Source organism: Coturnix japonica, chromosome 8 (assembly GCF_054131305.1).
Source record: "Coturnix japonica strain WE chromosome 8, WE-NBRP24, whole genome shotgun sequence".
Taxonomy (NCBI): Eukaryota; Metazoa; Chordata; class Aves; order Galliformes; family Phasianidae; genus Coturnix; species Coturnix japonica.
The window spans coordinates 12,879,642-12,897,364 of NC_140670.1; the positions used below are offsets into that span (position 1 = coordinate 12,879,642).

Genomic DNA, 17,723 nt, shown 5'->3' on the forward strand with positions numbered 1-17,723 from the left:
TAACAGATAAAAGCTTTCTTCTGCAGGATGGAGAAAAGCATGTAACTGGAAAGATACTGACAATTTAATTTCAGTTGCAAAGCAATTTGACATCTTGTTTTCTATGTTGAATTTACATATATTACATTTCTGTTACTTATATTACATTTCTGTTAATGAAATAAAACTTATACCACTGGCGCTTTTTAATGATCTACTCTACTTTTTAATGATCTATTGTAATTATGAACATTCCTGGTAGGGAAGAGGCTTTTCAACAATTTCGTTATTTCAGCTTTTACCTTTCACATTCTTTCATAATTTGCATCATATAGAGAAGAATTGTCTTTGGTAATTTGTCTTAAATTAAGGCAAAATCAAAATTCCTTTTTTTTCCCCCATTTATTCTTCCTTTGACAGTAGTTTTAATAAAAATGAATAGGAAGGAGTGATTGGAACTTTTTTTTTTGGGTTGGATATTAATGTTAACCACAATGACAAAATTATATGACACTATATATAATTATATCTTATAATCAAGATAAAAGATTTAGGTAATCTTTTAGGTCTTTTTAGGTCACCTTTAGGTCTTCTTTCCCTCATGTTCAGATAGTGCTTCAAGACTTTTGTTTTGCAGTGAATATAGTGTCACAAAAATTAGTTAAGTGTGAAGACAGTAAGTGACTTTCTTCTATTGCTTGTAACAAATTATTGATTAATAATTGATACATAAAATAGTCTAGTATCTCTTGCAGAAAGAAGTTTTTCTTGGATTAAACAGTCAGTGGGGTGTGAATAATTTGTCAGAGTGCATTTAATGATGATATCCTGAATCACTTATTTGCAAGTGTGTTTGATTTGGCTTCTGTTGGAGAGAAAACAAAATAGGAGGATGTAAAAGTAAATATGTAAATGTTTTTTTTTTTCTCTACTTAATGATTTTCAATCAAGCAAACAATCTTATTTTATGAGTTTGATAACTCAACAACTTTTGACATTACTTTGTGTATTTTTACAAGTTTAGTATCTGTCGTATTAAATGCTTCTAATCCAGTATGGCTACTCTGAAGTTCTTTATAAAATACACTTTCTGAACAATTTATAGCAATGTAATGCTTGAATTATAAAACAGATTAACACAACTCCTCTGTCTTACATAGTAAGTATCTGATCTGCTTAATGCACCTATTTCTATGATAATGATATGTCTCCTTTGATTTAAGCTTTGTCCCCATTAATAAAATGAAATGCTTGTTTTGCCCTTTTCCTTGCTTCTTTATAATTGAATAGGGTCTTTAGGGAATGTTTTAATGTGATAATAGTTCAATCTCCTTACAAGAAATTAATAAGGAATGGCCTGTTGATTACAGAAAAGGAAATTTGTGAGTAGTGGGTGGATGTTATTTTGAAAACTTGTTAAGTACTTTCAGTGGATACTTCTAACTTCTACATCACTGACTTGTCTGGTTTGTTTGTTTGTTTATTGCAGACAGTAAATGATTATGTAGGTATGTAACAAATGGTCTGATTATAGAACCAGAAATAACAAAGGGAAGCTAGTAGATTTGTTTTTAAGGGGGAAATAGAAATGAAACTGATCAAAGTTGCTTCTGAACTTGTAGTCAGTATTCGTATAATTATGGCTGTAAAACTTTGCAAATTTATACTAAACACCATAAGTTCTTAAAAACCTCTTAAGTTGTCATTTTAAATGCATACAAGTTTGGAATGACTTTGTATCCTAGATTCTCAGCTGTAAGAATTGTGTTCTCCTTTCAGTCTCTTTCATTATTATTGATATTTTAAAAAACTGTTAATAGAGGGCCATATAACGTTTAACTAGGTGTTTTTACACTTAAAGTTTCAGATAATGTAGGTCTCTGCTTTATTTTGTTATGATGTGAGAATTATACTCAGGTACCCATCATTTGACATATTGTTATGCTGTGGATCGTGGTTGGAATGCCGCATTTTACTCAAATAGTTTCCTTTGCCACTCAGGTCAAAGTTTTAGCATCAATTCTTCTACCACAGCAATTTTTGTCAGTCAAAACAATGAAAAGAAGATTTTAAACGAATGACACATATTGGAAATATGAAGGGAAAAAAATGTCAGGTTTACTGAAAGTATGTGCTAATGCAACAAGGAAGCTCGTCACTGGGAAAGTAAAACATTTGGCCTTGCAACCTAGAGCTTTCACAGTAAGGGAGTTTTTGGTCAGCAAAGAAAGAGAGGCTCTGGTTGTAACTAAGTACTGGAAAAGAATGTCTGAAAGAATGAAAAGAACATAACAGTTAGTCTTAAGTTAATAAGTTTTTGAATCTATTTAGGACTTAATTTTTCTTATCCTGCCAAATTTGCAAAACCCAGGGTTACACAGCCAGTGAATATTTTATGAGATAAAAATGCTTGGCTACCTCATCAGTCATGTTTTCCACAGATCATTCTGTTGCCTTTTATTCAGTGAAAGGAATAATGTTTTTTTTTCTGGATATCAATAATTAATCCTTTTATATTAGCCAAGCTGTAGCTACAGTATGATAGCTGACGTCAATGCAACCTAATATTGACTACAAACCTTATGTTCTAAGAAGTACTATGGACAGGCCATTTTATGGGGAGTGCCTCTTATCTGGTGTTTTGTTACTTTAGCCTTATTTTTCTCGTTCCTCCAAGACTCACTGTTTCTGAAAAGATTTGTACAACTCCCTACAGCTATTTGCTATTTATTTCTCACCTTCTTAGCTGCTGCTTGTTGTTGTTGTGGTTAATAATCTGTTGTATTCCTGTGTTGGATAAACTGCAGGAGAACAGGTGAACTGCTTATTTATTTATTTACTTATGAACTGGATTTTACTAACTACTCAGAATGAAAACCGTAGATGGTAACTATAAGGGTTTGAGAACATCTGTTGTGGTATAGTGTTCAGTTGTTACTTCGTGTTTTGACATGTACAGTATGTTATCCAGCTGCTGAGAACAGACCATAATATTTGGTCTTTTTAGACCCCTGTTTTAAGCTGTCAGTATGGCAAGATAATCTGTTTAAGGCCATGTAACTGTTGTTTTTAAGTATCTGCTTAATTGACCATACTGCTTCAATGTGCGTGATGCAGGCATGACTCAGTATTCGCATTACAGTGATACTTCATGAGTTTTATATTGTAGTCATACTAGTTAAATTTTAGGTAATCAAGATTTTTGCTTCATCGCATTTTAACTCAGTTATTTTTACTCACATTACTTCCCTGCCTCCTATGTTTTCTAACACATTTTAACAAATAATCAAATTTCTTTCTATACTAACACTTCCGAGAGCTTACCAGGCTCAAAGTGTTCTTACCATACTGCCCTGTGTCTTTAGGGTTTCTGAGAAACGAGATTTCTTTCAGTTGATGCTTAAGTTTTTATAATTTTTTCTGATTATATTTTATGCAGCTGTAAGTTGAATGGAGTGTCTGTGTAGTTTTGGTTTTGTTCAGATATCCTAAAAAGAGAAATAGTGAAGCAGGCAAGACTATATTTTTAGAAATGAAAAACTTTCATGAGTGCTTTTCTCCTTTTAAAGTCTGCTTACTTAGAATAGCTGTGTTTAGGCATCCCATTTCTTGTTTAATCTAAACAAATGTTATTGAAAATGTAAGACAAAACATTGAAGTTTCTAATCCAACACCATGTCAAACCCCTGCTAGAACTGCGTGTCATGCTTCCTGCACTCCCCTCCCCTCTTCATCATGCATGTTCTATTTTGTCACTACATTCAGGAAAGATATATGATAAAATATACTTCTCACTTTATCTACCTGGATGTTCCTATCAAGTAATTAAAATAATGAGCTCTATGTGAAACAACAGGTAGGCAGACTGCATAAAGTTAGTGTTGTCTTACTTGTAGCTACTGAGCCTGTAAATAATTAAACAATTATCATTGCTGTCAGGTAATTGTTAAACACCTTTTTTTTTTTTTCATATTGCAATGTTGGTTAGTTAATGCTTTGAGGTGAAGAAATGGCAGTAGGACAGGGGTGTGCAATTAATAGCTGGACTGATTTATACGCACTGTAAATGAAAGTGGCCTTCTAATCTCCCTTAGTGATCTCTGCAGAATTGCATAATGATTTGGGAGTAAACATTCCTTAATATTTAATTGGCATTTAAGTAATCCATGGAGAAGAAAAATATGAAAGCATCCCAACTAAATATGATTATTACATGATAATAATTTGCTTGAATATTAGTCATAGCTACACTGATGGCATGAGTTAGGCTTGATATGTAATTGGTCATGAGACTCTTCTCCAAAGGATACTTAGCAGTGAAAGATTGTTTGAATATGTTAATTAAGGAGCAGTGGGTGAAGGAGATTTTAAAGGAGGCAAAATACTTAGTATATGTACATAAGTAGTGGTGTATAAGTACGTAAGTACAGATGCCCCAGTGCAGCAGTCTTAATTGTCTTCAGATAATTGTATTTTGTATAGAATTTTCACATCGTATTGCTATGTTCCGTTGGCAACCAGAAGTCAGCATAACTCTGAAAAGATCTCTAGAGAATAAGAATGTATTGAAAACATAAATTATCTTTCTCAAAGTAACTTATTTAGTTTCATAAAGTGTTAGGAAATATTATTTTTATGTTCTTATGAATTATTTTGTTTTGTATATTATTTGATACATTGACAAGAAGGTTGTGGGTAAGAGACATAAGCAACAGTAGTGTTTTCCAACCTTAGTATTTTAAAGTTCACTGCAATAAAATGTTTTTTTTCTATTCAGACTTTTTTTTTTTTTTTTTTTTAAATTTTCTTGTGGTTCTTTGACTTTCTGGAACAAAATTCTTAATTAGGGTGTTTTTTTTTTTGTTTTTTTTTTTCAGCAAGGTAGGTGTGTTGGCCTGTGATTTCAAATGGGAATGCTAGGAGGAAAAAATAAAAGAAAATCTGTAGTTTCACCTTTGTTCTGCCTCTGACTTCATGGTTGAGTAATTTAGGCACCAGATTACTGTCTCTGTTTCTTATCAAAGAAGAGCTAATTGCATCTCTTGCATTATGAAAACTGCATTAATACCCAGTATGAGCTTGTTCAGTGTATGCTAGTGTGCAGCCAACTGGGGCCCACGTGCTTCACAGAGGAGAGTAGTGAAGTAAAATTTGATGTGAAAAAATTACAGTCTGAAATACAAGCTCTAACAGCTACAAAAAAACAGATAAACTAGTGGGAAGGGAGAACTAAGTAGTATGGAGCACGTGTAATTTTTAACAAATCTATGTTAGCCTGGCTGCTGTATGGCTGTGACCCACTCAGGTTAGCAGCCAGATCTGCCCCGGACAGGATAGCAAGGAGCTGCCCCTGATGTCCAGGTATGGCTCAAGATGTCAGCCCATGATTGTGAGGGTTGAGATCAACTCCTGTGCTGAAGGACAGTTATGGGATGGCCATGTTAATGGGCTCTGCTTGATGGTGCCTGTGGCTTGTTAGGGCTGTGGGGAGCTGAAGGCCCTCATCTGTGATGAAATGGGGTTCTGGGACATGGATGGGATGGGGAGGCCTTGGAGGAGTAGTCAAGGACTTGAATATTGACTAAACATCAATATTCTATTTTTATTTTATTCTAATATTCTGTCTAAGCAATGAGCACATTTCTGTAGGGTGTTCTTCATAACTGAGTAACGTGGTATGTTTTCTTCAATGCTGAGTGCAAAGCATTTCATTCATTGTATCAGTTTTTATCAAAGAATGAGGTCCAAATGCAAATACAGAGTAGTTTTTATCTTCTATCTGGCTATTTCGTTAGAAAGCACTGAATTACTCTTGTAACTGTGAATAACTTGTTATTAAAAATATGACCATATCATGCTCATTGCTAGTAAGAAGACAGAGCCTGTATTTTGAGCAGGAGAGTACCAGGCAAGAATCTGACTAGAAAATGATGCAAAACTGAGATTCTACAAGAACTACTGGTCCCCATGTTACATTTTTAGTGTTGTTCCACTGCCCTTTGACAGATTCAGTGTAACTGCTTTATTAGTTCACTACTGCTTTCAAGAAATGCCACTATGTTTATGTCCATCTGCATTCTCAAGGTCATCTCACAGCTGCAAATTATGACCCCAATATGTGTAGTATTCCTTCTACAGTAATAATCACTCAACCAGTATCAAACATCTTTGCTTTTATAACAGGAGTCCCCCAACAGGGTTAATGACAATACTTTTGCTTCTTAGTGGCTTATAGGAGAATGATCTATAAACAAGACCTTTCAAGATGTTGGTATGTGCTGAGTTCTTGAAACACTAATGTATCCGTGCAGTTCAAGTGCTCAGTATTACCTTAGCATGGAATTTTGCTGCCTCCCCTATGCTTTTCTTGTGTAATGTAACTTGTCAAGTATTTAGGAAGTCCTTAGTATTATGCTGTCACCAAAAGCATGCTCATGGCACAGTTTGATATTTGCATATGATCTGTTTAAAGTGCTGTACAATCTAAACGGGATTTTGCTGTCATTTCCCTTGATTTTTTTTATTTTATTTTATTTTTTTTGTGCAGCATCCATGACTATAGCACATAGCAGGCAGTTACATCCTTGCTGCAGCATTTGTGAAGGGACTCATCTGAATTCCAATGTGTGTGACTCATCAGTCAGCTTAGTGCAGCTGAGGCTCCTTTTTTAATTTCTAGTTATCTATTCTATGAGAGCCACTCACTGTGATGTATTACACACTTTCAATGAAACACTGATTCAATGATAGCATGGCAGCTCCCTGCAGATTCTCTGTGGTGTATTATTGTCTTGTTACATAATGCTTCTTAGTGAAGGCTTACCCAGGTAATTAATAGTAATGATAGAGGTTTAAAATTTGTACATATTTCATGTTCGCACTTTGTACACACTGTTTTGAACTAATAGGTCAAACAGTCCTTCAGTATGCCTTAAATTCTGTTACGTGTAGCTCTGTAACCATGTACATGTGTCTTGGTGATTGTACTGCATGTAAGTAAGTAATGTAGAACATATTTGATGCCAAATGTATGCCTTTAGAGTTTAAGGTAATGAAGAATGTTATCTGTTAGTCAGGCACCTTACTGAATAGCTGCTTATGGGGAGGCATGGCTAAGGGGGTGCTTAATTTCATGTAGCAGGAATCCAGCAGGGCTGTTTTGTTCACAAGATTGCCCATAGCATTTTTTAGCATTAACTCTATATTGACTTTGTCAAACTGTTAAACATTAACAAACCCAAACTCTTATTTTGCAGGAGGCCCAGAAGATCAATGGTGGTGGAGATACACAGGCAGATGGGGCCTGCAAACCAACAGATGAAAAAGAGGAGAACGTGGCAGCAGAAGTGGGATGGATGACCTCTGTGAAAGACTGGGCAGGAGTCATGATTTCTGCCCAGACATTAACTGGCAGAGTACTTGTAAGTTTTCTATGATTTTCTATTCCCATATTTTAAAGATAATTTTTTTTAAAACACTCTGTCCCAGCATTAGTGGATGACTTGTGGTTGATTTGTTGCAGCATCACTGAGTCAAGACCAGTTTTCTATATTAGAAGTAAAATAGTAGACTAATTCCCACTGTGGAGGTAAGCAAAGATGACAACAAGTAAAAATTGTTCTTTTCTATCATAGCTTCAGAGTGATTGACCCTTGCCTCAACCTGTTTTGGTGTTCTGACACCATGATTCTGAGCTCTGAACACTAATTAAGACTAAGACTAGTAATTTCATATTCATATTATATCACAAAACCATAGGCTTATTTTGTCTGGAAATTTTCTTTAGGAAATTAGAAAAATTCCATTTTGTTAGCAAAAAATGGAAGCCAATTTGGAAAGTAAGTGCAAAGATAGTGGTCAAAACTGTAAATCTTGAAACACGCTTGAACTGGACATGCACTGGGATTTGCAGTACTTATTTAAAAAAAAAATGATTTCATGTTCTCCTGATCTCCTCTTCAATGATCTTAAAACAATTTTTTTTTTTATTATGAAGCAGTTATGTATCAAACAGGGTCACAAATAACAATGACTTGTAATATAAAGTTCCGGTAAAAGCAAACAGGTTTTCACTTTATTTGAATATAATTATTTTATAGCCTTGTCAAATCATACCTAATTGAAAGAGTGTTCTGTGGAATTCACAGGAGTGTAAGATGTCTCGTGTAATTTTCTGTTGATAGAAAGCAAGTACTTGCATACAAACAGCTGAAGTGTTTTAAATCCCATTTAAAATTTGTATAATCCCAGAGGTTCTTTAGCTAGGTTGGTTTAAAATAAATACGGAATTTGTGTCCGTGGTTACATTTTTAAGAGATATTTTACTGCCAGTCAGATCTTTCCTATTAAGTATTTTTTAGTGTTGGGAAGGAAAGTATAAGACAGGAAATAAACTGCTAATTCTAATCAAGTCCTTCTCACTGAAAAGTTTAGATGGTTTAGTGGCTATTGTCTTATTTAGTTGTACAATTACGCTATTTTTATTATTTTTTCCTAACAAAGTACATTCTGTTGATTTGCTTATGTTAACTTATATATGTTGATTATATTATGAGAAGCAGCATATTGATCATTCACATGTTTTTCTGACATCTTCATTATTAAAAATAGCAAGTCTTAAAGACCAGCTTCTTTTAGCAGTTTCAAGTACTATTGTTAGATCTTGCAAAACTAGTCTACAACTGGCTACGCAGTGTTGTTTCTAAAAAGTGAGCACAAATACAACGCAACTCTTAGAGCCAAAACATAAAATATAAAACACATTTCTTTATATTTTTATTTAAGCTGATGGGAGAACTTGTTCAATTCCATTTGATTACGCCTATTTATTTTTGGGTAACATACTTAGAATTTACAGTTGAATTTTAAAAGGTACTTGTTTATTTCCAGTTTTTCTTTTTGTTTTGTTTGTTTGTTTTTTCTGTCAGCTAATTACTTCTGCGAGTATATATCTAAATTCTTCTCACATCTGACAGTAGCTACTATGCACTTCTCAGTACAGCTAAGCATCCAAGAAACAAATGGCAGTCTATAGGACCTACTAGTTAATTTTGGTTAGTTTGGTTAGTTGAATAAATGAGTGATATTTATTTTAACACACCAATTTCAGGACGAAATTAATAGGATTTAATTTTTGGAAGACCATTTTCAAAATGAACATTAGCAGTTCACTTAATTTACATTATGGTCATATGTGATGAAGATGAACTGCTTCAAAGAATGTCCAAAAGAGGGTATTCACATTATTTGTAGATATAGCATATTGCTAAGTCAAGCTAATGTATTTATCAAATATTGTTTGAAGTCTACTTACTCACGAATTTCTACTAACACAATGTGTTCCTACTGGCTATTATATTTCTAATTCACTGCGTGGATTATTTTTTTTATGTTGGAGAATGAGCTAGTGCCTTTACAGTACTATGGAATCTAAATTGTACGAGACATCTATAGATAAAGAAATTATAGAACGTTTTTGTCTTTACTGCTTTATGAACTTAAACTCTATTTGACATTTCAAAAACATTTTGTACATGAAGGAATATTTATAGCATTCAGCTTCATCTGAAGGGTGGGTTTTGGAAGTATCATAAAGATTGGAAAAGGCCACTAAGATCACCTAGTCCAGCTGTCAACTCATGATAATTATGCTCACTAAACCTCTCCCTCAGTGCCACATCTACACATTTACTGAACACCTTTGAAGACAGTGATTCCACTACTTTCCTGGCAGCCTGTTCCAATATTTAAGCATTTTAAAGTCATTGTCTCTCACTGCTAGTTACGTGTGAGTGCTTCATACAAACTTCCCTGTCGGGCACCATTGTGTCATATTGCCCCTTTGCTGCCATCTGTCTGGTAGCAACAAAATTTAACAGAACGTTGGTGGGAAAGTTCAGCCTCTACTGCCATACCACTGCCTCTGCCATATCATCTCTCTCTGGTGTCTGGCCAAAAAGTTAAAATAGGAGGCATTACTTTTAGAGAAGCCTTTGTGAATAAGAATTTTGTACACTTTCTAAAAAGTGTTCATATTTAATTTTGTAAGCAAATCATGTAAGAACACTGTAAATGAACTTGTGTAGTGCTATGGCATAAATCTAAATTAAAAAACATAAAAATTCAGGGAGATTCTGATTTACTTTGAAGTACAACAGTATAATGCAGTAGATGGTGGAAGTATCAGATAAAAATTCATAATTAATCTGAACAATCTCGAAATTAGAGGTATTTTTGCTTCCTGAAATTATTTTTTTTAATCATTCTAGTAAAAAGAAAAAGACTTCCTTAATGAAGCAATTTAAAGTGTATGATACGCAAGGGAAAGTTGTAAGTATACTGTTGAAGTTACTAGAGATTAATCTGTGACACAGTTGAGGGCTTTCCTTTAAACCAAGAAATAAAATTATTAATATAATTTTGAAATATAAATGACAGAGCACTTTCCGATTTTCTTGCATTTAAGCACATGACATGTAAATGCATAGCGAAGACAGAAGCTTTACGTATTTGTCTAGTGCCAAGTGCCATGTGGTGGTTTGTCATGCAGCCTTGATTCACAGTAACAAAACCAGGAGAAATTGTGTTAAACTGGAGTGCTTAAAGCTTTGCTGTTTTGTCACTATATGATGAAGATGTCTTAAATTGGTAGCACTGCTGGAAAAAGAAGAATAAAAGGCTTCAAAGGAAAAATAAAGGGTGAAGCATGGGCAAATAGTGGCAGTAGTATAATAATGAAGTTATTTTGTTAGACTATCTAGGTTGCTTTCTTAATGTGCCGAATTCTTAATAACTACATTAGCTACCTAAAGAGGAGGGAAGTGCTCATGTGAAGGTGCTTCCTTGAATTAAACATTTTCCCAGTGTGCATTTAAAATGAAATGGGAAGCTTCTATAAGATGGGTTGATTGGACTGAATAGTTGTTCCTGAATTCTGTTCGTCTATTTTTCCCTCACCTGGCTGTCTTATATGTTCACAGGATGAAAAGTTGCAAGTCTTGAAAATATTTTGGCAAGGTAGAGCAAAGTTTTGAGGCTAGTAATAAAATTTGTGACAGGGCTTTGCTTGGCAGAGGGGTCTCGTTTGGTAAGGCTTAAACATCAGACTTTTTTAGAAATCAGCATCAAAACTTCATAATGTTATTAAAAGTCTGAATCAAGGCCCACCAGGTCAACAGAGAATGCACTGCATTTTTACTAAAAAACGATCTAGATTCCTGTGTGGACTTCTGAAGTTTGTTAAAGATGTTTTAAAGCCTCACTGCTTATTCAGTGGAAGAGTGGAGCTTTTCTGTGACTACAAAAATTTTTACCAGTCAGGTTTTGTAATTTCATTATAATGATCAGGTTTTAATATGTTTCTGAAATACTACTAAATTTACAATATTCTTGTTCAAGCAAGCATTATCCAACATGAGTTATTTTTCTTTCAAGAAGTAGTTTGTCTATAAATGTGTCATAAAGATTGTAATGAAAAAAAAAAAAAAAAAAAGATACCAAATAAGAGTACCTAGTCAGAGGGGGAAAGAAAAAAACAAACAAAAAAACACACATGAAGCAATGGAATGAAAAATACCTTCTTTTTCTTAAATGCTTATAGTCAGAGGAATGGTTTGAGAGCTGGTGTAGTGTTTTTATTGGGGGGGGAAACAAAAGCAAGAGTAATTGTAATAGCTTTTTCCTGGAAAAACGTGTAAATATGCAAAGTACCATTTGGTTCTTTTTTAGGATGTTTTTTCAGCCTACTTCACGCTTTCTACTTTTTTTTTTTTTTTTTTTTTCCTGAAGAAGAAGAATCTATTTTTTTTTTTCCCCTTCACTTTAGATAAAAAGGGCCAACTACTGCTTGCAGTAAGTTACAGTTGCCTAGCAGCCAAAGTCAAATTTAACAGCATAGAGTTTATTTGGCATTTCTCTGTGTTTTCAAAGGCAGTTTTCCAAAGACGGTACCGGCTGCTATACTAAATTTGCAGAGCAGGAAGAGAATTCTTAGTTGGTCTTTAGCATCTCAGAATTTGAAGTTCAATATAATTTCTCCATGGGAAACAAAGGTTTTGTAAATCTTGGTCTTTTTCTTTCCAGTGTGGAATACTATCATTCATGAGTCCCTCTCACAACTGAACTTTCTGTGGAATTAGCAAATTTATTTTTTTTTTTAATTTATTTTGCTAGGCATTTGTAATGTTCTTATGATATACTTGCATTCTTGGATAATAGAATCTACTGATTAAGTCATATATTTTTTTTTAAAGCTAATTAAAGAAAGTTGAGTGCAAACTTTGTATAATTTGGCAAAAAATATATATAGAAAATAATTGTTATTTTCAAGGGAAGTGCCACATTTCAAACCCCCCTCCCCCCCCACTTCTTTTTTTCGGGGGAGGGGGGTGTGGTGTTGGAGAAGAGAGGTATAGATGAGGAACCTCCTCATCTATGCATGTGATGTACCATGCTCTCGCTGTTTCTTTCATTTGTTTATTAAACCAAGATCCATAGAAAGACTCACTTTGATAAGCTAATAAAGCCATTCACAAAAGTTAAAACAAAATTAGTATTTCTTTGCATGTATTTAAAATTCTTCAAAACATTCATTAAAGATTTATTACAAGGTTTAATTTCATCCTGTTTGAGGAGAGAGGACATCATTCTTTTTTCTGCTTTGTACTGTATCTACTTCCAGTTTGTAGTGCAAAACTGAGAATTGGACTCCTGAATGGTTCAGGGATGTTATAAATGATCTAATTACATTTACCATTATTTTCCCATTCTACATGTCTCTGAGCATGCCAGAACAATAAACAGATGTTAATAAATATACAGCTATCTCTTAAGACAGATGACTGTATTTTATGTAAAGTAAGAGCTGAAGGAGATAATAATAACCGTAATGCTTGGAAATCAGTACCGCTTTCATACCTATGGTAGCAAGTATATGGCAGATGAATTTCAGTGTGTGTAAATCTATGGCAACAAATCAAGGAAAAAAATTCCCAAAGCTCTAAAGAATGTAGACTTAGCAGGTTAGGAAGGTTTTATGAAGGTTGTATACAGAGCCACTAAGAATGTATCTATCTGTATTTTTGTGTAGCTGCACAGATCCATTATTTGCAAATTTATTCCACTTTTCTCATGTTCTTCAGGGATAGTTTGGATTTTGCATCTCACTAGTGATAAGTGAGTTTATCTATCTGCTTGCTTAGTTATTTTAATGTTTGTTAGCTCTTGGTGGCACATAAATAAATCCAAGTGATGTCTTCTAGATAATTTTACTCTCATGTGGTAGTGAATTCCTAGATTTTCAGAGGAAGAGGAGCAGTGCTTCTCCATTTGAGTTCAGAAGATACTGAATGATAATGGAATAGAGTAGGAAGTGTATAGTAAGTCTTGCTGGTTTCCTTGGTAACTACAGGTTGCTTAAGTGCTGTTTATCCATTTTCTTGTTTTCTGAATATTTATTTATTATTGACAGTTCCTAGGATAGTTTTGTTGGGTTTCTGCTTCAAACTGACAGGTGTGCTTCTGCCCACAGTCCTGTGGGAGTGAAAATTCCATTAGCAATCATATTTCTTTAGAGTTGGACTTTTCAACTTTGCAGTGTCAATGACAGCATTTCAGCATTTGTGGTTGTCAGTACACCTTTAGATGACCACCATGTTGTCTTTAACAGAAATTCATTTTCATGAATTGAAGAAGAAAAAAAACAAAGACAAATTGGAAAAATGTGTAATGGTTGCAAATGGAGTGGTTAAACTAAAGTAATTAAAACAAGAACATGCAAATTTCTTGTATGGAACAATGTCTACGACAAATAAGTTACTTTATTATTGGCTTTGACGCTTTAATAAGAGTTGAAATGTGACTAATTCCTTGCTCCATCAGCTTTCTTTCAATGCTAATCTATGCCATTTTTGATCTCTTTTTCTGTCTTCCAGGAAGGATATGTATAAAAAAACATAAATACTATTATCTTTTCATATTACTGATTTTTTAAGTAGTGCTATATGAAGGTGGATTGAGTGAGCACCAGGCATTTGCTAGAATCAAATGAAGAATAGGATATGTGCGGGGGTTTTTTTGTTTGTTTGTTTGTTATTTACAACAAAATGACCTAACATGTACCAAAAACTGGAATTTAAACAATTCTTTTGAATTCCTAGTTCAGAAAATGAAAAATGTAGAAACAGAAATTTGAGTATATACATCAGATACAATTCAGACATAAATATCTTAAAATGATTATTTGTGGTATTCCTGTCAGTTTATAACTTCTACTATGGGGAGTTACCTACTGTAAAGATATCTTTGGAAACTTTGTGCTGTCTTTTAGATTATTCTGTACCTTTTATATAGATGGCCTTGCTTACAGCATCAGTTACAATACTACTATCAAGCACAAGGCCGTTTTCCACAGTGAGAATGAGTAAACTCTACTGACACTTTTGAAATCTACTGCCATTTTTATTTTAAAATAAGGTACCTGAGGAATTCTATTATTACAGCAAGGAATAGTGAACATGGTTGCAAATCATGCTGTATCAAGTATGTAATAAAAGAGAAATATAGATAGGAATTATTTTGAGAAAAAGTCAAGAATGTGATTAGCAATTGGATTCCTAGAGCATGGCTTAGGGTTTAAAACTGGCTTAGGGTAAGTTACTGCTGAAGACGATGACTTCTGTTATACAGGTCTTTATTGCTGAAAATCATTGGTAATACTCTATGATTACACTAATGTCAAACACAAGTTGGGAAAAGTCCATGCTAATTCTTTCTTCAGGGCAGCAAAGAGGAATTCTGGTTTTCCTCATTGTAATACTATGTTGCATTGTCTTGTAGAGTAAATTTGGATTCCACCTATGGGACATTTTAAAATAGTCAGATACTGGACAAGAAGGTATGGACACATTGCAAATGAAGCATATTTGTAGAACTCTAGAGAGACATTGTGATCTCTGAAGCATAGGGCTGCTGTAATGAAGCAGTTAATAATAGTGTTTAATATTTTTATTCCTACATTTAGCATACTTACTAAAATTGTGTTTATAATCAACAGTAAAATACTGATGAGTTAATGAATGATTTTGAATAAGTTTCTGCTTAAGTTCTTGTGCAGTTTTACCACCAGTGCTTAACTTGTGATGTAAAAAATAATAATCTGCATTTCAGTGTTTAGCACAAAATAGTATTTTTGTCCATACAGAGTACAGAATATCAAAGTTCTACATGACTTCTTAAATGTGCATTGTCTGGGCACAGGAGAATCCTTTCTGGTGTAATTGATGTTTAGTTGCAGCTCCAAATGCTGCAGAAAGCCAACTTGACAACTTATCACTAAAGCTGCTGAAAGTCCCACTTTTCTTGTGGAGTTGTGTCTCTCCTGCTGCTGGAGGAATAGTATGCCGCTCAGATGGGATATGTTAAAGTGCTGGATACTGGCATAAAGATCTTGCTGACTTAATTTTAAACTGAGCACATGGAATACATGACTGGGGTACTACCAAGATTATTTATTTATTTTAATAGCTTTCCTTATTGATAATGTTTGTATTAACATTCAGTCTGAAGTATTTAACACAGAACTTGGCTGTCTGAGAAGGGAGAAGAAAATCTAACTGTAGAAACTAGATTAAAAGTGGTGAATTAATGGCATAAAATATGAGAATATTAACTCTCCATGCACTTCATCTAGAATCTGAAAAATCTCAGAATCTTTTAGAAGTCTGGAGCAAAATTCCATATATTTAAGGGAGAAAATCATACCTATGCTCTGTCTGGTTTTGCTCCTTTCTTCCACATCAGAGAATTTAGTGCCATGGATATTTCCTTTTTAATCAAGATGAAGATGAGAAAAATGTTTAAATAGGAAAGGTGGGAGAAATTGAGAGAGTTATTATATTCTCAAAAAAGGCGAGAACTTCTCAGAAGACTGGAGCAGTCCTGCTGCTTCTTTCCATCTTGAGGAAATTGCATCTCTTTCTCTATAAATTTTATTCTCTTCATCCTAGCTAGCTGGGGTGATAAGGTAACGTCTGCTATGTAAATCTATGCTTTGTAGTGGGGGAGGAAGACTAGAACAACTGACTGTGATCATGAAAGATAGAGAAACACTGACTGTGATCATGGGGTGGGGTTCTCAAAGCTAAATGAAGCAGGGTAAGTATAGAATAGAAAAGGAAACATATTTGAATTCTTCATCTCTTTGTGGAGCTTAACATTTTTATTTAGAACACGGTGTGATTATTACTGATCAGAATGCTGATGCCACATAAAGAATCAAATTGGAATATGGAACCTGGTATTGCTTTCCATACACTTATTCTTCACTGCATACAAACTGTGTCATGTAATGCTGTCAGTTGCCCGCAGTCCTCTCATTGAAAAACATGCAGTTCCCACATACTCTTAAGAAAACAATTTATGCCTTAGGCTAAAATAATGCAAAAATGACCTCTGTAGGGATGAGTAGATTTAGCAATCTCATTGTTGTGATGCGCAAAATTTGATACTGTCATGAGCCTTGTGAAAAGTCAGCTGTTACATTTATTTGCATAACATGCGTTCTGAAGATACTAAACATACCATCAGAAAAAAATAGCCATGTATCTGGGTAACAAGCAATAATATGTTGTCTGCATGTCAATTAAAATTGTTTGCAACATCTTTGTGAGCTGTTCAGTTTTATAATTTGTTCTTTTTAAACCTACTCCTTATGAGTTAAAGATCGGAGGAAGTGAAGTCTGGCCGCATTAGGTTTGGCTGCCTTGTTTTCAAATTTCCAATCTATCCAAACCAGAGCTGTTAAGATAAAGCCTTATGTGTAGAATTTTGAAGTGGAAGAATCATTTAAGCTTCCATTAGGAAGCTTCCATTAGGTTACTCAGGCTTTCTATCTGACAGATATTTTGCAAGTTGTGCAAAAGCAAAATTACAATAAGTTAAGAAATTGCTGGAGTCTATAAAGGAAAAGTATGTTTAAGAAAAATGATGTTTGAATTTGCCTGTCAGTTTCACTTTACAGTGACAAAGCACTTTACAGTACTTTACAGACAAGAATGGTCACGGAAGGGAGCTTGCATTCAACATCAGACTGCTCTTTTTAATTAAAATTTACTAACAAAAGCCACTAGGGCAGCTGATATATGCACCTTTTGATTTGTCATTAGAATGTCTGGACAGTTCTGCATGTTAAACTACCATTTAGCAACCATGCATATGTAAACAGAACCTGGCACAATCTTTTTTTGTTGTTGTTTGTTTAGCTAAATAAATCAGATAATTCTACTTGAAGCAATTAAAAAACAATAAACAAAACAAAGGGAAAAAAACAAAACAAAAACACACACACACAAAACCAACAACTGAAACGTCATATTCTCCAGATTCTCAAATGTATGGATTAGGTATGGAAACTCAGCCCAGTTACATAAAAGTGTATTCAGCAGGATCTTTCTTGAATATAGCAGCAGTCTGCCTTTTGCTCTTTTCTTTTTTCCTTTTTTTTTTTCCCCCCTCCATAAACAACTTTTTTTTTTTTTTTTTTTTTTTTCCCCCTTATCTCAAAAAGGTCTGAGCAAATTGATGTTTGTGCTGAAAAATTTGTTTCCTTGAATATGACAAAGCCTCTGTCATGAGGTCTTAAAATCCTTAAAGGATTGTTAAATATTACTGAAAAGACCTGTAAATCTAGTCTTTAGGTTGGAAGATTATTTGAAAATGGTACCTTGTGAGATTTCTGTTTCATGAAG

The 17,723-nt window shown here is 34.0% G+C and overlaps 1 protein-coding gene across 46 annotated transcripts in view; it reads left to right on the forward strand.

Annotated features, from left to right (window-relative positions):
* KCNMA1 (potassium calcium-activated channel subfamily M alpha 1) overlaps positions 1 to 17,723 on the forward strand; it is a 409,269-nt gene that overhangs the window by 110,381 nt on the left and 281,165 nt on the right. For all 46 annotated transcript variants that reach the window (XM_085554236.1, XM_085554238.1, XM_085554216.1 and 43 more), the window contains one exon: positions 7,236 to 7,400. Coding sequence is in view for 43 of the 46 variants with exons in the window: in XM_085554216.1 (XP_085410342.1) it covers positions 7,236 to 7,400 (165 nt within the window). In the remaining 3 variants the exon portion in view is untranslated. The remainder of the gene's footprint in view (positions 1 to 7,235; positions 7,401 to 17,723) is intronic.